General features: G+C 35.8%; 1 protein-coding gene across 1 annotated transcript; it reads right to left on the bottom strand.

The window, feature by feature from the left end:
• Nucleotides 1-13,614: 13,614 nt before the first annotated feature.
• Nucleotides 13,615-19,360, bottom strand: LOC113554623 (axonemal 84 kDa protein-like). Its single transcript, XM_026958544.1, has 5 exons — nt 19,205-19,360; nt 17,343-17,628; nt 15,831-16,668; nt 15,279-15,626; nt 13,615-14,422 (listed from the first exon to the last, which is right to left on the bottom strand). Exons 1-5 carry the CDS (start codon nt 19,358-19,360, stop codon nt 13,615-13,617), a joined length of 2,436 nt encoding a protein of 811 aa, XP_026814345.1.
• Between the last annotated feature and the right edge of the window lie 8,578 nt (nt 19,361-27,938).

Genomic DNA, 27,938 nt, shown 5'->3' with positions numbered 1-27,938 from the left:
ACATAACTCAAATAAACGGATCTGTGGTGTAGAATTCGAGAACGCAGTGTACGAAATGTATACAAGTATCGTTAAAAATTAAAATAGAACAGTTGTTTATTTACGTGTATACCATTAACAAAAAGGAAATGACAATATGAGGGGCGAATTGAAATTGAAACGTTTTCCATAAATTACAAACAATAAAAACAACTAATAAGTTATTCATAACGAAGGATCTATCGGTGATTCAGTGATGGGGAAAAGTGAATATATTCTCCTTTCTCGAACTACAAAAATATTATTGGTCCTTATTCCTTAAGTAACTAATATTATTTATTTTTTTTATTTTAATGAGTTTGAGATTAAAAATTTGAGTAGCATACGAGTCTAATTAAGCAATGATGCTACTACAGTTAGTTAAATTATAACGATGATAATACCTTTATTGAGACAATTATGTGCATATTATTGTAAAAATCTATATAAACGTTTAAAATGTATATTTGAGTCCTCCAAGTGATTTAGTGATAAGAATAATAACAAAAATATTAATAATATTTTTCAGTTATTACAAGTTTTTTTCTTCCTATTGTCAAAATATTTGGCAGTTATTTTATGGCTTACAACTGCATAACAATTGAGGTACATTTTTCAATATGCAACATAGCGCATGGTGTGTACATGTAAATATCAGACCAGACTTGTGTGCTGTGTATAGTGACTATAACCCATAGCCTTTAATGGACACAAGTAATGCTACCATATATATATATATTATATATGGATGTTAACGCGTAGGCCGAACGGAAAATGACAAAAACTCTCGTTGTCATCGGATTAAATAAAATATATGTATATACATGCATGTGTATTATATGTGTATATATAATATATTCTCGCGGACTGTTGTTTCTATTTACCGCTGCTGCAAATATCGGACCTCCGTAATCGTCCTATACAAACACAATCGGGGAGTTTGTTTTTAAATTACTCCTTGGAAACAATAAACGAAAAAAAAAGGATTTACTAAACACGAACTCCAATCCAGATTACATTTGCATAAGCGCAGCTGTAAACCGAAAAAAAGTCGGAAAAAACATTGGCACCAACGGAAAACGCCTATCTTCACTCCACCTCCCCGCATCGCCACTCGACAACCCAACAACCCCGATCTTCCGGTCGATCGAAACGCCAAATACTCCGGTACTCCATGCGTACGCGCGCATATTATATTTATATATATATATCGCGATACGAACAGGTACTTATATATATATATATATATATATATATATATATTATATATGCGTACACGCGGCCGGCGTAGTAATATATTATTCGCGACAATTAATCTTATCGGACTCTTTTGCATAAAACATCGAATCGATGAACGGGTAGAAAAAATAAATACCTAACTATAGCATCCGTTTGGAAATTATACCTACGTGTATACGCGCGCGAAGTGAATCGCTTTATATACATCTGCGGAGGATTAAAAACGGCAGGACGCGTAGCCGGAACGCGATATTATACTAATAGCGGCCGAGCCCATGATTTATCGTCGCCGATCGTTCTCCGGCCGAACGAAACTGTTTGCCCGACATATATATATACATTATACGTACCCATATATTAACGCCTTGCGCACACGCCTCCTACTTTATACTTTAGAAGCACGCACGTGTCAGCTTTTTACACGGATTAATCTGATTGACTTTTCGACGGCGGCCGCAAAGATTCGCGATCGGATCGACGACGCGTCCGCGACTAGTGAGAGTCCGCAGGAACGATACGCGTAATTTATGCGCTCGCGACGGGATCATAACATAGGACCCGACTTGCCGATACCGATGGTCGTCGTCGTCGTCGTCGTCATTTTGTAAACGCCGATAGTGTTATTGTGTCATAGGTGTATAACAAAAACCAGGATTTGATTTTGTGTACCAACCCCGTGAAGACCGCTCGCCGGAACAGTCATATTTTACGGTCGTTGATATTTTGATATTAAATGAAAAACGTCCAATGCCTACGTATTAGAGTGGCTATACAATTTTTATCGGCCGATCATCGTGTTTATTCAGTTTCGAAACACTCGTCGTACTACGTAATATTTGAATTTAGCGCGAAAAATCAATTTCTCGTAAAGGTATTTACCTACCTACGCGTATTGTAATACGTGCAAGTGGATCGCTGCAGTTTTATGAATGTCCCACATCGAATATGGACTGCGGGCGGCGCGTATGTACTCGCTATACCGTACGTTATCATGCGGTATATGGGGTAATCCGTACGACGCGTGTCTATTAAAAATATACTATCTCGCCGATAATGTCCGCGACGACAAATGCTTTCGATTCTCTGAGTTCGGCCATCACCGTCGTATAATATAGTATATACGCACATGCGTATTGGTATGCCCCAGCCCATCGCATCCTCCGCGGGTCATCGGAACGGTGTCACCTGCAGCAGCAGTCCGGGCTAAACGATTTTTCTCCCTTCGCGTGACGGTTCGTATTTTATTTAACGGCGGAACCGGAATAAAAAAAAAAAAAAAAAAAAAAACGTTTTAATAATTCAAAAAACGGTCGCGCGCGCGATACGCAGTACACAATAACCCACGCGCATGTATGTGTACGGCGCACATCATATTATACCTATTTGCGTATACGACAATATAACACTGATATAATATGCAAAATGTGTACGAAACCGAAATGCGCTTTAACAGAGAACACTCGTACCGTGTACACAGGTAGCTAAATATATATATATATATACATGCAATGTCATGTCCGCGACTGTCCCGTGTATAATAAACGTTATATTATGTATACATAATATAAATGTGCGTTTATATTAAATATGTATATGCATGTACCGTAATAGAAGCGCGCGCTGCGCTCACGCCGAATCGGTCCATACAATATTATGATAATATTATATTATAATATTATGTTTTCAGGTCATCTGCGCCCTCCCGGCAGTCGTCTCCGCGCGTAATGTCTTAACCCGCGCAATATCATAACCGTTGGACCGCAGCTATTCGTATACTCATTCCACGCGCACGTCGTGTCCGGTGCACACACGCGCCGCCGCCCGTGTACGATACGAAGAGATGAGAATCTCTGCTCTCGCGCGAACTAGACGACGTCCCCCGAGTAGACCGCGGGAAAAATAAAATTTTACTAAACGCGCACAGACACACACACTCGGGCACGAGATCTGCGTTTCGATAGGATCTATATATTATGCCGTGTAATATACGCAGAATCTAAGTAGGTAGGCAGGTACACATACTCACGTGCACAGACACGAACTTTGTCTCTTTATTTTATATTTTTTAATTTTACAAGTGCGCGCGCCAAACGACGACGACTTATTGTTGCGTGCAAATGGCGAATCGATTAGAATCACATATCGAACGAACTTATAAGCGGAATGAGAACGACGCGCGCGGCATATTATACACTTACGTATGGTTACAACGACACGGGTACGCCTCTATAATACCTATAACCTCTTTTATATTAGCATTAAACAGCATATTATTATACATCGAAACGCCGAAGCGATTTCGTGTTCGCTTATTTCGTATTTTCTTTGCCCCCCCCCCTTCCCCCCCCCACACACACACTCCGTTATTGACGTTTTTGCCTATCGTTCACTATCGACACATCGATAATAACAATATGCAATAACGTTATGTTAAATACACACTCGTCGGCGATCTGCGTTCGGAATGCGCGTTGTCGTCGCACTGTGCCTGACGCTCCTCTTTCCTCTCGCTCTAGCCGTCGTCACATATTATATTGTAACTATCGGATCGTCGATGTACAGTCTCTCGCGCGTGTTGTAGATATACTGTATGGTATATTGAACGAGCACACGCGTGCCGCGTTCGCGATTCCGTCACTCGGCGGGCGTTACGGTTTCCGAGATGTGCGAGTCGTACGCGACCACACGATGCGCCGTAGTACACAGCGAGGGTTCACCTGAAGACGAGGAACGAACGAAATGTACGAACGTTTCTGAGAAAACCAGATCGCGGATAATGATTAACGAACGAGCGGACCACATAATCGTGTACTCAACGCGTACGTCTCTGCCCGTCATTCAAAAAAAAAAAAAAAAAATTACATAAAAAGGGGACGAGTGTGTCTAAGTGTTTAAACAAACCCTCCGTAAAAGTAAATAAATTCGATTTTCGTCGATACAAGTTTCGTAAAAATAATATGTGTCTCTTATACCACACGCGTATAGACAGGACAGGTACCTCTATAGGAGGGTACACTACTGCTGTAACATCATTTGTTCCTCGTTTTACGCGCTGTTTATTTAGGTTTTTGGTTTTTGGTTTGTTGTTATTATTATTATTATTTTTGTTACTATTACAGTAGCTGCGTACGCCAAAACGATTGTGATTTCCACGAAGACCCACCGGAGGAGCTCAAGACCCACGGCCTACTGCACAGTGCCCCGGGCAGGTGTGAAAATACGTGAGCGAAAAGAGTAACCGGATTTTTATAATACTTTGTGCACACTATATCGCGCGCGCTATGAGGATTTCGGTGTATTTAATAACACTCCGTTTTATACGATATCGCAGCCTCTCCGCGCGTGTTTATACAGCGGCGTAGTATTCACTACCCATGTCTATTTGCTTACTATTCCACTCGTCCGGTAGATCTTTATATTTCGCTTGTTTAATGTCGTCCGCTTGTGTATGTTTTTTATTTTTGCCAAATTGCGTCCTCTACGTCAAGCCCGTGCATTATTTTTGGGGATAAAAACGTTATTGTGATGTACATTTCCCTTATTCGCCGAGAGCTATTGAATAGATCACGTATCACGAGTACCTATACCGTATAAAATGTATTCAATACGTTTATACACACGCGACACTTTATGTATAATAATATGGCAGGCATTATATTTGTACGGTATACCTTGAGAATTTCAAATGTAATACACGCTTTTGTATAAATCTATCAAACGCACGATTACGCTAAACGGCGAGTACGACTATATACTATCGATGCAATGTTTTAGTTTGTTCCGGAAGTCAAAAGAGCTTATATTTTAACGCCGAAAAAACTTTCTTCGGAACGCCGATGGAATCGCATTTAAAAATACATCCACAATACACGCGTCACATACGTTATAACAATTTTAAGCTTATAAATTTGTGTAGCTCGTGTTTAGCTCTTAATTTTTAACTGGACAAAAAAATATTAATATAAACAATGACTGAAACTTGCACTTTGCATTGGAAAAGTTATGCGATAGTTTAGTTTACCGGATTTGTTTTTTCACATCATTCGTGTGTTCTGATAAAAAAACTTCATACCCCTACTTTCAGATTTTTACACGGTTATTCATACACCCGATGACCATCGATCAATATAGTTGTATATAAATTCGTCAGTGTATTTTTACAGAAACCTTATATTTTCTGGAAAATGACATTGAGGGGGATAACACAAAACTGATTAATGAAACGTAAAAATGTCGTATTCATTAACCCTCAAAGTAAAGGAAAAAAAATCCTTTCAAAAGGACATTTTTTATTTCGCTTATTTGTTCCTTTAATCTCTCTTATTGTCATCTACGGCGTGGTTTAGTTTTATCTTAATTTGTACGATGTTGATGTTAATTTTTATTTCGAGAAACAAAAAACATTTTATAATATTGACTTTATTGTAAACTTTCTTGTAAATAAGAAAACAAATAGAAATAAAACATGAATTTAAATTGATTGAACTACAGTTAAAGATAAAGATCCTCGTGATGTGCCTACGATATTAAATTGGAGTAGTACAACTGTAATAGGTATGTACATAGTACTTCATGATGGAAATTTCTTGAGTAAATTTATTAGCAAATTATATAACTTCAAGACCTACGTTGATTTAAACAATATTTGACGTTTTAGTCGTACGGTATATATTCATACTTAAATTACAGTATTTTTTATACTTTTATAATTTTATCAACACGCATTCCATTTAACTTTATTCGTTATGGGCGTTTAAAAACAACCATCGAGCACAATCATAATAGTTATATTAATAATAATAATAATAATAATAATTACGTTGAGTTATTAGACTCGAAAGCGCGGATAGTTGACGCTTATAAAGGAAACGCCGAAAAGTACTTGCCGTGGCGGCGGTGGCGTGCAAATGTTTATCGGCTGCCATGAGGTTAGTCAGTTAAGCGCGGTTGACGAAAATCGGTTATATTTTTGTGCGCTTTCCGACGGCCGCCGTAGGTATTTTACGGCCAGGTACTCCGATCTGATAACATCCCGACAGTAATGACAATAGACACGCAGCATTATGCTGTACGATTTATTGTCTCGGAACGGTTTCAGGGTCATAATATTATTATAATATTATATATACGGTCGCTCGCTTACGGCCGACGACGGAACCGAACAATAATATCGTTACGATCCCAATAATAATAATTTTTCAAATTTATATAATAATAACAACATTGTGAACGAAAGATTTCACGGCGTGGCGATGATAACGAAATCGGACATTGTTTCTGTTCATCGGTTCACAGTGACGGCGATGTTTTGGATTTCACCGAACGTAACGTCCGCTTGATATCTATTTACAACGACACACTACGGATTAGGTTAGTTCGCACACATTCGTATTCAAAAACGATCTTCCGCGCAGTGTCGGGCAGGTGAAATGTAGTTAAAAATAAGTTTTTTTAACGAATTATATTTTTGTAAAAAACAATGTTTTCAAAAACATTTTAATTTCTTTTTTTAATAATAACTGTTACTTAGGATATCAAATCACTCTGAACCGTTCCTATATAAATCGATCGTTGTTTTTGCTTTTGTACGTATAAACAAATATGATATATAAAATTATATAAAGCTTTATGTTTAGTAAAGCTACCGAAACAAATTAAATTACCGCAGTAATATATAACACTCACGACTTCGAGAATCGAACGACGTCCGATAAAAGTAACAGACTATAAACGCGTATCACAATGGACGAAACATTACTGTTTCTGTAAAACGCATTTCACGTTATCGGTGGAAAAGAATAATGCTATCCGACTTACAATGTACAAGCTTATGTGACAGAAACATAGTCATACGCGTCTTTATAGTGCAGACAATAGAACTTATGTTACAGTTGTACCTAAATACCTGTATTATAACCAACAATAATATGACTCGCATTTCTCGGGTGGAAGGATTGACGAGTCCTGTACAGCAGCGGTAAAGGATTCGGCTGGTTCTTCCACAGACGTACAATGATAACAATAATTACACTGTAATCTAACAATCCATTTTGTAGTTTTTAAACTTAACTGTTCCGCTATTGTTCGTTATTAAATATTTAATTTTAATTGACTATCGATCGAAGCATCGGACTCGGTTTTGTTTGATTTTCGTAGAGGTTTATAATATCAAACGACGGAAAAATGCTATAAACAATATTACAAACAGCACAATCGCGGAAACTGCCTTTTAACATATTACAAAATCAAATAGCTGCTTGACCTATATAATAATTCTAGGAATATTGTACGGGTGACGCACAGTATTCGCACAGAAGTAGTTAATTAAAAATCATCGTTCAAATGAGTTAATTATTTTTGTAAATCACTTTTTGCTTATATAATATATTAATTAGTTTAATCACGTTATTTTTTGTTTTAAATATCGTCAAGATTAAGATTTTTTTAATCCACGGTTAAAATTAAAAAAAAAAAATTAATTAAACAATACTGTGTATATGCGATTATTAATAAGTGCGTATCGACCCCGCGCATTATACCACGCTTATAAATAAATAAACAATATTATTGTACTATATTGTACCCCGCATTAACTGCGGCGAAACGCCATATTCTCGATAATATTACATTATTAAGCGGCGATTGAAAAAAAAAACCTATTTCAACCGAGCACCACTTAATATGGTCTGCAGTGGATCGCCACATTTTCAAAATCGTCCACGTTTTAGATATTATATTGACAATATCTCTGCCGTCGCTGTATACGCGTATTGTGTGATATTGCGGGCTGGTCGAATAATTCACTCGGCGCACGTCTTCACTCGTCATATTATACACCTTACCTACATCATACACGTTAATATGATATACATCCGTCTCGAATGTCAGAATTCATACAATGGGCGCGTAATAATAAAATAACACGCGTCACGCGCGCGCGTGTAAAATATTTTTTACCATATTTTGACTATATATATCCGTACACATATCTATATATATATGTACACGGTGTGTGTGTATAAGACACGAGCGTCGTGTGCCTCTCTCCGCGTAGGAAACGCAGCAGGGTATATATGCGACGTGCGTGGCGCTTCCGTGCGAGAGGGTTGCGCTAAGGGGTAGGTGGTATACTGCGCTCACGGCAATATACTTACGACCCCGCCGCCGCCGGTGCGTGGGTGGGTGCTCGCAATAATTTATTATACACAATATTATTAGGCCCGCGTACTATTGAAAACGTGCGCGTGTTGCTACGCTGTACGCCTGTAAATATTATTCAAAACAGTATAGTTTAGGATGAATTTCGGAAATCGGACGTGTCGTGCAACTCTCGGTTTTCGAAATGTTTTCACAATCGCACGCGAGCGTCTCGGGAACTAAAAATGTCCTTCGCCGTGAATATTATTATAACGTATTATTATACTATTATGACACCTATATACGTATGACCAAACTATACGCACCTTAACGTCGTCGTGCCCACTCACGGTCCGACTATACTCGCAGCGGTAAACAAAAACACTAATCTATACGGTATACGTTCTAAAATGAGTAAGACAGCAGATTAGTGTTTATATTTTATAATAACAATAATAATAATATAATATGGTCATGTAAAATCTAGAAAAGTCAAACACATGTACCTGCTACGCATTCCTCTGCGTTTCGACTGGTGTTTAGCCAGTTCAACAACATAACTCGTGTACGTATTGTGATACTGCAGCGGTGTTGTTGTTGTATGTACACTTGTATGCGTGCGTGCAACATGTCTTTATAAAATATTACGCTTTGCCACGGCACAATGCGCAGTAAACCCGTTGTCATTTTTCCACCGAGGTCAGTTGCATTTTCTCGGCTCATAACTCAGCAGATTACCTCCACTCGCCGGATGTGCGCATTTTAAAAGTTATCCACATCGACGATGACGGTATAGATATTATAACACCGACGGACCTGAGGGAAAAATATATAAAAAAAAAAAAAAAAATTGCAAAAAAAATTAAATTGCAGCGATAAAGAGGAGAAAGAAGATAGAAAACATACACGCACACGTACGACCAGTCGCTAATTTTACAACCACAACGGTTATATATTATGTATATGTACACTATATGTTCACGAATGTAAATATAGCACATGCATATTATTTGCGAATGAATCGTAGGCACACGTGTGTGTGTCTGTGTGTTCTATATGTGTATAAGTATATCAAACGGGTAAAAAAGCGTTACACGCGCATAGTGAATAATTGTGAGAAAGCAAACGCGTTTACAATTCTCACCGTATAGATGTGACCTCAATCGAAAATAAAATCTGTACCGTTAAATTGTTTTTGAAAATTATTTACCGAAATATCATGAGATGCGTATGACGTATACAGACACTGTATATAAAGTCTCGAATAGGTTCGAGTGAGGGTCATGCCCAATTGCCCGAAACACAACATACGTAGACATAGATATATGAAATCACAAATCTAATCGATGTTAATAATATAATGTTATTACAGGAGAGCTTTTCTGCAAGCTGCCGTTGCAGCTCCGACGAATTGAATTAATATCGTTTCTCTTGTAATTATTTTCTTCGTTAATATACTTACTTGATATTGAGTTTGTTCTTATACATAGTCACGAACATATACCTATAAGCCTATAACAGAAACGCCGTAATGACTTATGTAGTATAAACGTACCTATTTATAGAAATAGAATACGTTGCTCGTTTCGTAAAAATATTTCAAACTTACAACCGATATAATGTACAAGTCCAATATCTTTGTGTTTAACAAAAATTGACCATATCATAAGAATTAAAATTACATATTATATCATAACACATACAGTAATATGCTATAAATAGTAGTGCGCTGTCGAATAAAATATGCACAATTTTCATCTCGATAATCACTCGATCTGTAAGGTGTGTTTTTATACATATATATTATATAGGTAAAATGTTACAGAAAAAAATAGTACGATAGTGGGCGTGCTTGAGTGAAAAAAAATTGGCAGCTCACGGGGGGAACATAAATTATATTCGCTTAAAGCACATATATATATACATGAATACGCGTCTTCGGGGGTGTAGAAGTATAAAATAATATTTATATATATATATATATGAACTGAGACAAATTTCGTCATCACGAGGAACACGGTCAGGTATAAAAACATGGCACACATAATGTAGTACTATAATATATGTATAATACATCGTACATTATTGCTTGTACATTATTATCGCGTATATATATATATAGATATACGCGCACTGCCGTAAGACGCATAATTAATTCGATGGCGGCTAATTGTACGATAGATAAAACACAGACACTGGATTTTGTGATTGAATTAACATATAAATTAGTAGCGATCCGTGTGCGGCGCGTATAGGTCACGACGGTACGGCGAAACATGTTTGCGGCGCACACAATATAATGTATTGGCGTTCATAAGATTTCGTCGCCATCTCTGCTGCTGGCCGACGGTTCGCCCTGCAGAGCTCCGGCAGCAGGACCAAGCGACTGACGCTAATAAATATACCTAACTGTATAAACGCACGAGCATATATAACATAACAACCGACACGGCCAGCGTCGGACTCCGATCCGAATTCGATTTCAATGAAGAATATCACATACCACCTACCGTTGTGATTCTATGATATGTTGTTATATAATAACACTGTATAACAATAACGTGCGTGTATATGATGACGAGTGTGGGAGGTATAGTGTGTGTGGTAGTACAATACGCGTTATCTGTCGGTATTATTTATCCTATAAAATCGATGCACATCATCCCGTGACGTCTGAAAAAAAATATACTGTTGGGAGCGCATAGCAATAGCACTACGCAATCAAGTCCATGTTTAGAAATACGTGTGTGATATTCTGTTTCGATTACGTACGTCGCGGCAGCCCGGCCCACTGGGAAAATCAAAATTTTATTTGCACAAATACAGTAGAATCCGCTTAATTTAGACACGTTGGGCGGTGGCCCGTCCGTCCCCATTATCCGACTGTCCCGATCAACCGAATAACTAATAAACCGATACGTTCGTTCGGAACTATGCAATCTGTCCCTATTAATCGGCTGTCCCCTGTATGTGCTGTCCCAAATAAGCGGATTCTACCGCATTTAGCACATGATTTGCATGAACTCGCACATTTTTTTAATGCCTAAAACGCATCTATCTTGATATTAGTGCAGAGTATACGGTCTCAAACGACGTATAAACGGTACAGTCGACGATACAGTTATTATAATACAAGCGGTATAAGCAAATCACCGAAGCCGGTTAAGTTTTTATCAGACCGCAGTCTCCGGGCGGACACCCCGACGCACGGCACCCGATTTTGGCTTTTGTGCGGGGAGGGTTCGATTTCCGAGCTTGGTGAAATGAAGCCCCGTCATAAATCATCGGACAGACCACTAGACGATTACCGGACCGAATTTTCGACATCAATGATATTATTTATATTTTATTTTCATATTATATCGTAGCGCGTCTCTCTTTATCTCGTTATTAAAATCGTCACGCGTCCTATTATCGTTACGGATTTAATATAATACGTAATATAATATTATACAGGGCACAGGGGCCACGATAATATTTCACCGTCTATCGGTAAACAACCGCCGCCACACTAACGCGTGCTGCGTTGGACGCTTTCTCCGGTTTAATTAACCCTTTTATATACATATGTGTGTGTGTGTGTGTGTGTACACATTTTTTGTCGGAAAAGGGAGCGCACGTCCGTGATTAATAGCGTCGTACCGGGACGACGACCGCGAGCCGCCTTATCTCCGAATCACCGCCGCCGAGATTAAGTCGTCCGACTCGCAGTAGCCGTTCATCATCGTGTGCGCATACGTTACCATGATTATTTGGCACCACCAGTGTTCGGCACATTTCCGGTCGTTTGCCGAGTCGTTCGCGATTTTCCTTTTACTATACTATTGTTATGTTGTCGTACATAAGATACGGAGTGACCCACCCCAATAGTTATTACATCGTTGATTTTTGTATTTATAAAACTATTACCGATGAAAGTATAATAATATGATATGCATAATGTATATAGTGGTTTTCGACCTTTTTGGGTCAACGGCTCATTTTGATTTTGAATTCAAATATGCGATTCCCATACGAATAATGAATAATTAATTAAACAATTTTTTAACAATTTTATTTTTGGTTTCTACGGCGGACGCGGCTCCCTCGGTGATAACCGACGACGCCCCTGGGAGTCGCGGCCCACATGTTGAATACCACTAAATATTATATTATATGGTGTACGGATATTCGCAGAGTTTCCATGTACATCGAATATATATATATTGTATTTTTCATTTACAAAATTATTTTGATTAAATATTACAATATGACATTCGTATATGTATTTTAACCAACCAACTGTGTTTCGCGCGAAGTAACGTCGTCGCGAATATAAAATAGCACTGGATGATATGGTCAACGGTTTGTTTGTGTTAAACCAATGACCGGAATTTTTCGATAAGGAATAATATACACAACGCCATTATTGTATCATGTTTAACACGTTCGCGGGTACCGAATCACGACGATTATTACTATAATATTCGTATAATAATATTATATAATGCGATAACTGGTATCAGTGACGGACTTACACGATTCCTACAGCGAGTAAACTTTTTTATATTCGCACCAGTCAATTTTTTACAGCAAGTTGTTGAGATAGGAAAAAATTTTGAATATTTTTATAGACTTTAATTCTTCTCAATGGTTAAAATATTCGCCATAGAGACGATTACGAATACGTTATTTAATAAGTAATAGTGTTTGAATTATAATATAAGTAACCAACTGAAATTGTTAACGGCTTATAAAGCCACATTACAATCCGAGGGTTTTATTAGTACGGTGTAAAAAAATATATAATAAATTATCAAAATAACTTTTTGTAATGCATAGTGAGTGTATTACTTCGCAGTATGAATATAAAGTAGATTTACCTATAATTATTGTCGAATTAATGATATTAATAATACATAACGGTATTTTTCGTGGTGATCTCTGTTCGGTTTCTTTAAAAATTGTAATTTAAGAAAAAATCGTATAAAAATAGGTAAATTATAGTGACGTATTATAATATGTGTATCATATTTTTTAAATCGTTATTTTTTTACATTTTTGTTTTTTTTCGCGACCAGCTGTCAACAATTAAAAATATCTATAATCAACCTCCCCCCCCCATCGGGGCGGTGAGTTATGCTTTTGTTTCTCAGACGTTATATTTGACATCACCGTATAATAAAATACACTTAAAGCCATACGGATAAAACCGCGACGCCGGCAATTCGCGCAGATCGATCAAGAATAGCTCAAAAATTTGATCTTGTCCATCAGGTAGAAGAGCGTTTCGGTGGCCTTGAAGTCTACGTCGGAGGGGCTATGTCCGGCCAGCGCCAACAAGTCGGGCGCGTACCGCCGACCGGCCTCGGCGACGTCCGACGGCTTGTCAAGCGGTTCCTCGGAGAACACCTGGCTGACCTCGGTGCACTTGAGCAGCACGGCCCGTTCCGGCGTCACCATGATCATCTTGTACGGGCCGATGCCAGCCTGTCCGCCGGTGGACGACGACGACGGCGTCGTCGTCTCGGCACCGTCCGCCGCTCCGACGGCCGGCGGCTGCGTTTCCTTCATCTGCATCACCATGCGGTCGGAGGGCGCGTGCACGTTCCACCGGGACGCGGCGAACTGATGCGTGCCGCTGAGCACGGCCATGCAACGGTACGCGTGCCGCTCGGCCACCGCGTGCTTGGGCGGTCGGCGGCCGTCCACGTAGTGCCGGGCGTCCGGTTCCGGGAACAGGTTGACGCCGCCGCGGCGCAGCAACCGGATCAGCTTGTCCGGCCGGTGGTACACGCCTATCATCTCCTGCAGGGCCACCGTGGTGGCGTTCTGCAGTTGCACCATGGCCGCTCGATCCTCGCGCACCGCGAACTCTATCAGCACGGTGGCCGCGGTCACGGACAGGATGACGCCTGCGCCGTCACTTCCGCCCTCGGGCCGTATCTCCCACGACTGAAACGGGAAGTTCGTGTACCGGTTGACGGCCAGTCCGAACGAGCCCATCCGGCCGGCCCGGAACGATACCGTCTGCTTCTCCTCGTTGAACCTGCGGACAAGATTCGTGACGTCACGTCGCGTCGCGTCGCAGTGAGTCGGCGGAGGGCGTTCGAACGAGGCGAACGAGTGAAACATTATATGTATTATGACGCTCAAGACGTTAAAACAGGGACGGGAGTGTAGTGGAATCGACTTTTACGCGTACAAGTGTAGTCCAATATTATACAACTTCGATACATACATATCTATGTATATATACGTGTGACAATATTACTGAAAAGCCTTAGTCAGAGATAATATGGTTCTCTACGAGTTTATTAATGTGAATTTTATTTATTTGGTAAGAACAGTTTATGGATAAGTGTTCGCGAGGAAACGTGGTCGATATAGACCATTGGACAAAGCTATAGGCTCACCCGAAGAAATCAATGTATAAAGGTTTGTTTTGCAAAATTTTAAAGACGAGAATTTCATTTTGATTTTCTATTTAAAACATAATATTGATTATATAATATTATTAAATTTATTTTTGTATAGTATAATTTTTGTTATAAAATTTAAATGATTATTAATAAATTGTATTTTATTAAATTTTGTTTCTAATTAATTTATTTAAGTTTTATTATATTACCATTGAGTTGCTAAAAATATAATATAAGTGCTAAGATAGTAATTAAAATTAAGAAAACATAAATTAGGATAGTCTAGACTTGAGGGGCCTAACCTTTACGGTACTATAATTAATATATGATCGACATACCTACTACACGGCACACGCGCCATACAAACGAACTTTGTTGTTTATATTTTTATTAATGAGTTGTTCTCTATTAGATCATGATTTATCTACCTACCAAGTATTAGGTACGTCGATATATTGGGAAAATATTATCTTACAATATTACCTGATATCGTATATGTGCTCAGTTGTCCAATTTTTTTTGTCTTCGTTCCACATTGCTGGTTTGGGATTTTCAAACCAAAGCACATTTTCCGGCAACTTGATATTTATCAGCGCAAGTTTCTTAAGTGCTTCTTGATTTTGTTTTTTCACGTCAGTTTCTTCGTCTTCGGACGACGTGGACGAAAATCCCATTGATAATTGTATCGGTTCGTATTTCTCATGATAATCGATGGGTTGCAGTGCAGTGGGTCCGACGATTAACACGCCCACTGACCCGTCTTCGAATTCAACGGGCTGCATAGGAAGTTTCCACATTTCCACGTTGAATGCTCCGCCAATAATCCAGTATCTAAAAGTTATGTATTTTAAAACATTTTGTATTATGTAATTTGTTTGTGCAATATTTTACGGAGTGTTGAACTATTAAATTATGAATAAACAACAATTTAAAGTTAAAAGAACAAAAAAATGTATGCGCAAATAAAATAAAACCGCTTTACAAATCATGTCTTAATTTTAATAGTGTTAAACGATAGTAGATATACATTTGCACCTTCTAGGATTGAGTTCATTGGGTTTTTCCGGGTATTTCAAAGAATTGGAAATATCTTCTATCTGTTCCATCTGCCTTTTCTCTATTTCCTGGCTTAGAGTTTTTCCGATATCCGCTTTATTATTAATTGACTTCGTGGTTTCAATTTCTACTGTTTTTGGGGGTTCGTCCTTAACGTCGACTTCATCTCGAAGATCTTCTGGTTCCTTTTCTTCTTTATCAATGTCATTGGTTGTGGAACGAACACGAGTAGAGGAGTCAATTTTTTCAAGTTCATCCAAGTATGTTATAAGATCTTCTGGATAACTGTTTCGATCTACCTCCGCAAACGCTTTAAGTTTTTCTTCCATTTTTTTCATCCACAATTGTTTATCTGAACGTTCCTTTTCTTCATTTAGTAGTTGTGTTATCTGATTCTGTTCTTTCCATGCATCCTCCAAGTACTGCCACAGATCTCGGGTATCCATCTCAAACGACTTTGAGACGTCAAATTCAGCCATCCTGTCCGTAAATGGATCCCAACGTAACCATAACGCCATCACTGCCATGTACTGTTGTGACAGTTGTGGCGGGACATCGACCATGACAAGACATTCGGGGAAGTCACATTTAGGCGGAGGTCGGTCGTCAGTCAGCAACCTGGGTCTATGGCACACCACATATAAGCCAACAGCGAATGCTTCACACGAGTTTTTATATGCAACAGTTTCTAAATCTATAGGATCCATTCTACGATCATAATCACTCAACAGATAGTAACAAATTCCGTATACAATTTCTACCAGTAACCTTCCTAAGTTATCTCTGGCTTCTCGGAAACATTGCAGTTTAAATTGATCTAAAACAAATTAATTATTGATTATACTCATAATACATATCTCTATTGCGTGATTTTTATCTTAATTTTATTATTAAATATTTTATACTTGTAATTATATTTTTAAATTGTCATTTATATAAAAATATATTATACTCATATGTAGGAATGTATTGTTAAATATAAGTATCGCAAAAAAACATTTCTCTCTGTATTAGAAAATTAATTAGAATGCATAATTTTTTCGCTTACTATTTTAGTTCTTTACAAAACCACATGAACAAAATAATAATGATAATATACAAATTATCCATTTATCCATTATATACATATTATGTTGTGTGGTGTGCAATATAAATTAATTTTTATTTTGTAATTTGTTTCAGCAGGCGATATAGTTACATAACAGTTACATTAATTACATTAAAATAATATATTCTTTGCCTACCACAGTAAAGTATACTACATTGTAATGTACATAATATTATTATATGACTATTATTTTTTACGTTTAAATTTTCTTTTTCTTTGGCATTAAAAATAAAAAATAAATAATTTGGTGATGGTGATGTCGTCACTTAATAAATATTCAGTGCAAACAGTGATGTTGAAATGTGATCGAAATATCAAGTAATTATCAACATAGAAATGCCGTTGCCATCACTTATACAATATATATATATATATTATCTCACTGAAATCTAACGGTAAATCCACGATGTCATCTACTGCGTCCATGATTTTGAATATCTCTAAACATTTTTCCACATATGAGTTTTTATCGTCACAAGTATGACACACTTGTCTCTCAACAAAGAGATACGTATTCAGTTCTTGTACAACCTGAGGATTGGGAGTGCCGTCACATCGTATCCAATGCTTCCAGTCTAATTCTTCACGGTACTTTCGATCGTGTTCATATTTTTTTCGTGACAATTCCGTTAACATGGCACAAATGGGCTTTAATCGTTTTTCGCGGAGCTGTAATAAATATTTAATATGATATTAAACTAAATAAATTCATTAAATTTTACGATCAGTATCAAATAATTACTTATGTATTATAGAACTTATTTTAAACAGCAACATATCGTTAAAACTGTAAGCATATTCAGTTATTTATTATGTTAAACAGTTAAACTTAAATTAAAATTCTTCAAAAGTAAAGTAAACATTATTGTTATTATATTCCAATATACCAATTATTTTTAAAGGTATAATTTTGTTTGTATCGTACATCACCATAAACAAAGAGCTATACTATTTCCTATCCTATTATCACATAGTTTGTTTTCACAAAAAAAAAAATAAATAACGCAGTAACACTAATAGTGAATATTGCATTAACAATCAATAAAATAATTAAAATAATATGGTCAGCGTTATTTATTAAAAACAATTTAGATTAAATTTAAAAAAACAAATTCAGTTATATAAATTGTTTTGAATATTTTAATTATTAACAAACAGTTTTTATTAACTTAAAAATATATTATAGTGAAAAAAATTAAAACTAAAATTAAATTTCTTGCAAAAATTTAAACACAAAGAGTAAACAACAAAATAAACTTTTAACCTAATAAAATATGTAACTATTGTAGCAAAATTTGTTTTGTTGACTTCAGTAGAGTAAAATATTAATTAACTTCTTAACCATTCTCGAGGGCGTATGATTCTGAACCTTTTCGCTCTAATTCGTCGTTAAGAGTGCTTATGGAATATTAAGTAGATTGATTAATACTATCAGTTAGGTGTTTGGTTTAAGAATATGAGTTTAATTTTTTAAGTTTATTATAAATAATAAAATGTATTAATAATATCATACCAAACAATGAATTGTGAATAATTATTTAATATTTATTACCTACTTGTAATAAAATAATAAATATAAATAATATTATATGTTATTATTTGTACATATAACAAGAGTACTTATCACATAGTCATGTCATTAAAATAAATTTCTGAAAACGTTTACAATATAACTTCATCTTATGAATCATTCTGTTTTTAATTATTATGAATAAAGTCATAATATGTATAAATTACTGTTAGTAAATAGTTTCTACAATTACAAGAAATACAGCTGTTACATTAGCTAAGTTTTTTAAAAGTTATAACTCATATCATTTATTTTACTTAATATTTAGTAAGCTTATATGTCGAACTATTAATAATTTATTCAAATTAACGCGTAATTTTATTTTATGTACCATATAACCATTTTATGACTATGTATATTATAACAGTATAATATTGTTATACTGTTATAATATATAATGTACGTATATATTTATTATGATAATAATGATATTAGGATAGAGTATTTTAAAAACTAAAGTGGTGGTAATTTTTAGTAAAATGATTAATTATTAATCGTCTTAAATTATCTAAATTCATATTTTATCTTAACAATTTTAAATATTAAAAATCTTCAATAGCTAAACAATATAAATTATTATAATATTTAATAACTATAGTAACTATATATATATATATATATATACTATGTAATAAAATAATTTATATTTATTTTAAGTAATAAAAATTAATTTACCTGGTGTTCTAAAATTTTTAACTCTCTGTCCTTCTGCTTTTCCAGTAAAGCTTTTTCTTCTCGTCTTATTTGTTCCATTTGTTTCAAATCCGATTTGGATTTAAAATTTGGGCCACTATTAGGTGTTTTAATTTTGCCATCCAAACGTTTCGCCATATTCAATTTGTAAGTTCTTTTACTTATGTTTTACGAAAAATATGTATTTCTGTTTTCATTTGTTTATTGATTTAACTTTGAGATATCCGCATAAAATGGTCGCTTGGCAACACGTAAGCAATTGTTTTATTTTCCTGATAAATCGCAAAAAAATCGTTTCAACGCTGGATGAGTCCACCGGGAAATCGGGAATTTTTTACATGGTCTAATCATATGTGGCCCTTAAAAAATATTTTTAAAGTAAAATGGTTTTCCACTTATGCGTTGAACTCAGCAAAAGTAGACAATATGATAAAGTAAACGACCAAACGAGGGTCGACTATAATATAACGTTTTGACATTTTTTTTTTTTTTATCATGACATCCTCATCTCATTAATACATGTTCTAACTCGCAAACAATGTAATAACAATAATAAAAAGTCAAATACAATTTTTTTTAACGAAGTACCAATCATTCAGCCATATTTCGTTTAAACCTACGTAAAAAGTATATAATAATAATGATTGTTGAAAAATAAATTGTGCAAAAGCTTACTACATATATTATTATTATTATTTCAAACTGAAGTAGGTACTTATATACACAATTGGCTGCATACAACCCATATTTTGTACTTTTCTTTATTGTTTTTTTTTTTTTTGTTTTTATTTTCATCATAATATGCTTTTTTACAAATATAATTTATGTTTATATACGAACGTGTATTCAAAGAAATGTTATAGTGACATGAATACATAATGCTTGAAGTTGTACGATTTAATAAAATAAAAATATTGCAATATTGCTGTATCTATTATCGATGCTGGGGAGCTTGTAGCGTAGTACTGAAATGCTTTGAGGATAGTTGTTAGAACAGTTTAATTTAAACTGTACAATTATTAACACGTTATATGTGGTTCTGGGGTACCGAAGCTAAGCCATGCAATCGATAAAATACAAAAAATAGAGTATTGTTCGCTATGGTTGTTCACTTATTGTTAACTTACTCGTTATTTTTAGTTTATTTCTTATATGGTAATAGTTTCTTTGTTAGAGTTTCTTAGATTTCGAGATTATTATTGTATGTTAAATATAACTGTGAACCACTGACATCGGTGATGTGCTTAAAGCTTAAATACGTTAGATATATATTGAAATATCATTTAATATCGTTATTTATATTATATAATACTTTAAATTATTGCAATAAAATATTTAATAAAAACAAATCAGTATCTATAAATCTGCAACACGCGTAGCAGTGTAGTATTTGTACTAGGTGGTGTATGCAATAAAGTCATACTTACATAATGGAATATCACGGTTCGATCACACATAAAATATAATAATATTGTAATAGGTCATGTATGCCATAAGCGATCAATAATTTACTGTCGTTTGGCGTGGTTTCGTTTAATAATCATACATTTTCAACGTACCTATAATAAACATAATATTATATTATTGTGAATGACGAACATCCGCAGAGCGCTATAATAGACGGCTTTGTACGCAACACATTATATAACGTGTGGTTTTTGCCAAGTCTGAAGTGGCGACTATAACATGGGTGGGTGTACCTACAACCACTGTGGCAATATATATAATCGTTATTCTTATTCACTCGGATCAACCCTTTTCCGGTAGGAACGAAAAAAAAAACAAAACGGTGTGAAACAATCATCCGTTACTGTATCCAGAAAAAAATCCATAGCCGCACGACAAATCCGCACGGCGATTCGCCCCCGAAAGGTAAACACACACACACGATATTATTATAAAAAATTGTTTCACGCCTCCCGCGCCCAACCGTCGCCGTGTCATCATTACAATATTATCGTAACCATTGGAGGCGGCTCGCGAGACGTGTTTATTATTTTTCCACGGTATAGGGTGCACCTAGTATACGCGATACCGTCGACACACCCAAGAAAAACATCGAACAAAAAGACCGAACGTCGACAGCATAATAATAACGCGCAACGTTACCTCGCGCGACAGTGTATATAATATTGTCGTGTACAGTTCCAATTTCACGTGCGTCGCAGACGTTGTGTGCGCGAAGAGTTGTTTTTACACACGGTCGTATATATGAAAGAGCGCACAATAATGCACACACACACACACACACATACATCATATAGACGGGGAGGGGCGTTTTTTGGGGGTAAGAGAAAAAACCGCACGATATAGATAAGAAAAAAAAAATAATATAAAAAAAACCTCTGCAAGTCTTTTATGTGGTCTTAGCCTTTGATCTTTCGGAAATCTTATCGGTTTCCATTTCTCGAAGATCTCTCCTCCTGCACGGCTCCCGCGACCGCCGCCCCATTCGATCCGACCCTCTCCGCACCACTGAAGCCGAAACCGCACAGCCGAGCCTTCGTATTATGTGTGTGTGTGTGTGTGTGTAATGCCCGCGCGAGATTACCTGCCTATAATATTACGATGTCGCGTACTCCTATATATATATATATATATACCGTCATCCGTCCGCCCATCGATGCGCGTGCGTTTGTTTCACCGCCGTTGAAAACGGCTATCATTACGGGGCATCTAATGTTTTTGTTGTCCTCGATGGCCTTTTATGATTTAAATACCATATACCTGTATACACATAAATCTATATTATCATATTATATATATATATATATTTTTTTGTCGTGCGATGTGGTCGTGTCTGCGTGTCATCTGCCGCTCGATTTCGGATCAAAAATCCGTCTCCTTTTGTTGGGCGACGTTTTGTCCTCGACGTCGCGGTTTCCGCTTTGCTAACGACCCACAATGCTTGCTATATTATTATTATTATTATTATCATCAGCTGCCACAGAATTCCACCTCGTCCGTCCCCTCCACGCCTTTAAACAATATGTCGTGGGGGCATATTTTCTGTGGTTTTTTTCTTTTTCTCTATATCCCGCCCCGAACAATCGACCGCAATGACGGTTTCCCGATCCGCAAACGAAGATGATGATCGTACGAGTATTTGGCATGGACGTATTATACTATTACAATACATCTCAGAGCAGTGATATCCGAAGACCGTCAACTGCGTGCGCAAGTCTCCGCGATCCCGGACGCGCAGTGTATCTATATTATATAATATACTTATATATTATTTTATTCGGTAACATAAAATCGAGTACGACATTTTTAGTAATACGATCAAGAACGCTCGATTTATTTAATGTATTTTCTACTAATCCAGATAATGCGATAAATAGTGACATTTTTAGCGTTTATGTAAAAATAAGAATTACCGAACAATTTAGCACAAGAAATAGTTAACATTAAAACTAAGTAAATATACATAATATAACTTATTTTAGAAGTATAAATTATTCTTATTTTTCGTTATACTTACGTTTTAAGCTTAAAAACGTTTAACGTTCCGAATCGTTTGATAGCTAATTAGATGAAATCGCATCGTTGCGCGTAACTTCTTTCTCGGCCGTATTAAGTTTTTTTTTTGTTTTTTTTCTTAAATTTTAAGTGTTTTCAATGGTTTTGCCAAAAAAGTGGCACGTTATCAATAGTTCTATTGCCATTTCGTTAAGCCGTAGCTGTGACCGCAAAACATATCTAATTATACAATGATGATGGTGATAATGATATTATGATGGTGAGCATTACGGTCCGCGCAGCGGTTTCGTTGTCGAAAGTTTTAAACGGTCTGAGCGTCCACATCCGAAACACCACAAATTTGTTTTTTTTTATCTCGCCGTGTGAAAATAGATTGCCATGAAAACACCGAACGTGTTGTATGATAGCAGATACCGTTTTTAAATGTATTAACTGAACAGTAATTAATGTTAAGTCTGTGATGTGATGATTATGTACATCTTTTTTTTTTTTAATATAAAATATTATAGTGTATACAGTAGCGGCACATCCAATGATTTTCCGGAGCGTGCGAAAACTATTATAATATTGTAGTATATCATAAAATATTCGGATACGATATCTAGACACTATAAGCGACAAGTGAAACATTCGTTGGAGCGAATTAAATTTGGTTTTGACAATTTGTCGACCGTATAGTGATTTCACTGAAAAAACTACGTCGTTATAATTATGTCGGCCGATGTCTATATTATATCGTTACGCACAGTTAATATTAAACAATAAACAACTTTTAATTGTACGACCTGCAGGAAACTCTTCGTTTTATAACGGAAAGTTAATAAGCCTACTTTTTAAACACCTTTAATGAGTAAACATGAGCTGCAGCCTTTTAACATCTCCAAAACTTTTAAAGTTATCGTTACTCGTGGTGTCGTTTAACACTTGATTATTCCTCGAGAGTATTATCTAAAAAGTATCTTTTACACAACCAACTCCCTTTAAAAACGCGAATTTTATTAAATACCATGTGAACTTGTAAATTACTAAAACGTTAAAATTTTGTGAATGGCGTCATTTCGGCCAAGACATGATATCAATGTTTATTATTGATTTTCGTATTTAAAATAGTTTTTTAATCGAAGTGTTAGTGACTTTTGTTACTTCAGCACTACATTGATCTCAAATGAATTATTTTATTTGAAAAACATTTTGTCTGAATAATATGTTAAGTACATTTTAATCGATTCGTGATTGCTACTTGGTATGAAACCGATAGTTGATTATGTTTTCTATGAAATAAATATACAATATAATATGAAGAAATGAACACAAATATATTATTTATTAATTTTTTTTTAAACTCAAGATTACTATACTATAGAGTTGAAACCATTTAGAATTACTTGAAACATCTCGAATATTAAATTTAACTGTTTTGTTGTCATTAACGATAACTTTAAAATTCTACGTAAAAAAAAAAAAAAATTAACAATATAGTATTATTGTGTTTGCCGTACAAATTCCGATTTAAACTATTTACAACGACAATTTAAAAAGCCTGCTCACGCAAAAACCATTGTTCTCGATCGACATTAACAACACTGTTGTAATTATACATAATATTATTGTATAGGTAAAAAACGTATTTCGTTTAATTTTTTCCGAACGTTGTACTCTAGTTTATTTGTCGCTTTTTTTATGTTGTTCTCTTCGTCTAGCGTGGAATCGTCAAACTATTTTTAGCTATGCATTTCGTCCCGAAATGTTTACAGTCGCCCGGGAAAACGATTGGCAATTTAACCAAACTGATTAAGAACGTGTCAGCCTCAGAACAGTCACTTTGCCGAATAAATGTGCCCTAGCTACACCGAATAATGTCCGAAACAAACTATAACGCCGCAAAAACAGATTACTGTGGCGCGACCGTAATTTAAATTCAGTCAGACTAAACCATTATTAAAATGCCGAATCGACGTCTGATTCAAAATCGTACGCGTGCAAAACCTACTGCGGTGTATGCAATATTATGATATTGTACTATTGCATTATGTGTTATCGCTTAACGGCAACTGAAAAAACGATGCTCGTCTGGTCGCACGATACAGCGTTTATGATTTTTTTTTTCTGAAAACAAAATTATTACATTATACAACATGTATAATTTTCAAATTTTAATTCTGTTTTGAGGAGATTGGAAGCGAGGTTTTTTCATTGTTGTCTTACACATGCGCAGCGATATTGGAATTTATAAGTGTTTTCGTTGACATTAAAGTCATCGATCGATCTGTTAAAGCGTCAAGTGATAAGAATTTTGCAGAAAACTTTGTAGTAAAAGGTTAACTTCAGATTGACTATCTCACCATTACGATTTTATCTCAGGAGATCCTAAAAAAAATTTTAAGAAAAAAGTAATAACTCATATTTCAACTCGTGGAGGAGCTGAAATGTTTAAAAATGTGGAAAAATCGATTTTAAGTATTCGTAGCGTCTGTTTAGGGTAAAGATGGAAATCTTCGCTTCCAAAATCATCCCTTAACAATAATATAATCATATAATACCATCGTATATAAGCTATATGTACCTATTACCTTACCTATTATAATTTATTACACATTTCGAACGTCGAGAATATCATAAATAATATTATGCATACCATCTCGTTTGGCTGAACCGTACTCAACATGTCAGCAAACACTGGACGTCAGTGTTTTGTTTTTGATATTTTATTTTCCAATAAACAAATACTGCAGGAAACGGACGTTCGGTTTTGTGACACCAATATTTCCCCGGTTTCATCGGTATCTGGTGGATCGCGCAAAATACACTATATTATTTTTTATGACCGTTTCTGCGTGTATATACAACGATAACAATATATTATATAATATTACCGACCTCGATCGTGCGATGATATTATATTATACGATATACATTTTCGAACCCGGTGAAAAACACGAGTAATTAAAAATGACGAACGACAGTCGCGCACACGGGTGAACTACTCTACATCGCAAAATTACATACGTCACACACATACATCGCTATTAATATACATACGATATGATATTATCTATATGCAGCATCGGATCGGTCGTAACGATGGACACTGCATCGTGTATACAGTCGGTTGATCTGCAAATATTTTTCGGTCCACACGTACCGCTATAACAATATTATATTAATAATATATCGTCACAAGAACTGTTTGCGAACAAGTGCAAACACTTCAAGAGTTCGATATCGCCCGATTCAATCGTTGATGGTTAAAAAAAAATATATATGTATATTGTATAATGATAAAAATAAAATAGTAATACCGCCGGACTCGCGGGTCTCGGTCCCGTCGTTGCTGCTGACCAATCAGTATATAGTGCCACTGCAGTATGATCGATATTATTTTATTTTATTGTTATTATGTACCCGTTGATTGCTAGTCTGGTCGGGCGGATGTATAATTTTGTTGTATTATCGTCGTCATACGGACGCGTAGTATTTGTTCGATAACTCGAAGGTGGACGTGTCCCGACAACCACTCCGCGGGTCGGAACAGTAATATATACGCGTAGCGAGAATTTGCGGGTTTGATACCCGTGTATTAGCGATCCGCTCATGATTACCTAGCCGTCTCGGTGTTCGGAAGTCCCGAGCACCAGGAAATATATACAAACAATGTTATTAACGTAATTCGTAGGTACACCACCTCGGGATGAATGGCAATTGTTTTCGGTCCGAAAATCGAATACGACGATTACTCACAAATAGGTATACATAATATACCTATAATTGTGTTCGACGTGTTTGTGAGTGTGTGGACGATCTTAAAAAAAGTCAACGAGTGTGGGAGTGGCGTAGTCTTTAAAATTGTCGACTATAGATTTTGAAATACTAATTTTTTAAGTATCGAACAATTTTACCGATTCCCGACGGCTGAAAGAAAGTCTAATATTGCTTCTGAATGCGAATGTCATACTCTCTTGTAAGCTCTCTTAATATCGTCACTATGTGGGTGACGTGAATTGACCAAAACAGTTAATACACTCACATTAGGGCGATAACGTCTAGACGAGAGACTCTTCTATCACAATTATACTGTTTATTATCGTCGTTTCGTCAATAGCAGAAAATATAATGTTAATATTACACTGAAAATTGTCAATATAATGTTTAATAATTTCATCGTTATACAGTTGATAATCAACAAATAATTAATAATAAAACACGACAATATTATGAGTTGCTGTTGCCCGGAACCTTTACTCGAGAACGGTGGAAAAATACTGACTCTAGACATTGCGTTGTTAAGCATATTATTATTATAGACGTCGAATAGAAACAGAACTAATGAACGTCTGGTAGCTTATTGAAAAATTTTCTCATTTAAAATCTCCAAGTATTAAACTTTAGCCTTTGATTTATTTTAAGCCTTTGTATACATTTTACACGGTAAAAATAATGGTAAATATAATATAATTAAAGGTCTTATTTTGTTGTTTTACATTTAAATTTAATGAGAAAGAGGTCCGTTTGGATTTTCGCACCAAGACCAACGTTTGGTACAATTTAATATACTTACGCCACTGGTACGTTTGTATCCGATTCAATCCATTAGCGAAACGGACGACAAAATAATATAACTTCATGATGTCACACGTGGTTTAATAATATATTACGTCATCACGTGCGAAGCGAATTCGATAATTAATTGGGATTTCAACGGTCAGCGAAATCTGATGTATCACAATAAATCTCACACGACATATTGCATATCGATATTAACACCAATATTCATGTGGCAGAAATAATAATTAAAAACAAAAACTAAAAATACATTTTTAAATGTGATTGATCTAAAATAATAATATTGGTATTTTTTAAACAACACGCTCTACGACGTACCGCGTCCGTTATGCGTGCGTACACGTATCACAAATTTTAATGATACACGAGAACCGTATTTTTTGTATTTAATAGTAGTTGTATACCCAATAAAAAATATCGTTGGCATAATGGCATCATCTGAAATGTACCGCACAAGGGACCCATTTGCATTTGGTTGATCCAAGACAACTCAAACACGTCGAACTGTAGAACTGCACGTACACAATCGCACGTACCAATACTGTATTAAACAATAAAATATTAAATGTTGTGAACAGATGATAATATATTATAAATGATAAACAACGCACACTGCGTAAATATATAATATAAATACTCGTAGGTCTCGGATAAGCTTATACGTCGTATTGTG

The sequence above is a fragment of the Rhopalosiphum maidis genome, chromosome 2 (assembly GCF_003676215.2).
Source record: "Rhopalosiphum maidis isolate BTI-1 chromosome 2, ASM367621v3, whole genome shotgun sequence".
Lineage (NCBI taxonomy): Eukaryota > Metazoa > Arthropoda > Insecta > Hemiptera > Aphididae > Rhopalosiphum > Rhopalosiphum maidis.
The sequence above is the reverse complement of the archived record's forward strand: the minus strand, read 5'-3'. Positions and strand labels throughout refer to the sequence as shown.

Excerpts from the sequence above, each read along its gene's own strand:
- LOC113554623 (XM_026958544.1), bottom strand. The coding sequence starts at position 19,360 with ATGGCGAAACGTTTGGATGGCAAAATTAAAACACCTAATAGTGGCCCA. Across the intron at positions 16,669-17,342 it reads GGATTTACCGTTAGATTTCA|ATCAATTTAAACTGCAATGT; the intron begins GTGAGATAATAT and ends AATTTGTTTTAG. Across the intron at positions 15,627-15,830 it reads AATGAACTCAATCCTAGAAG|ATACTGGATTATTGGCGGAG; the intron begins GTGCAAATGTAT and ends CATAACTTTTAG.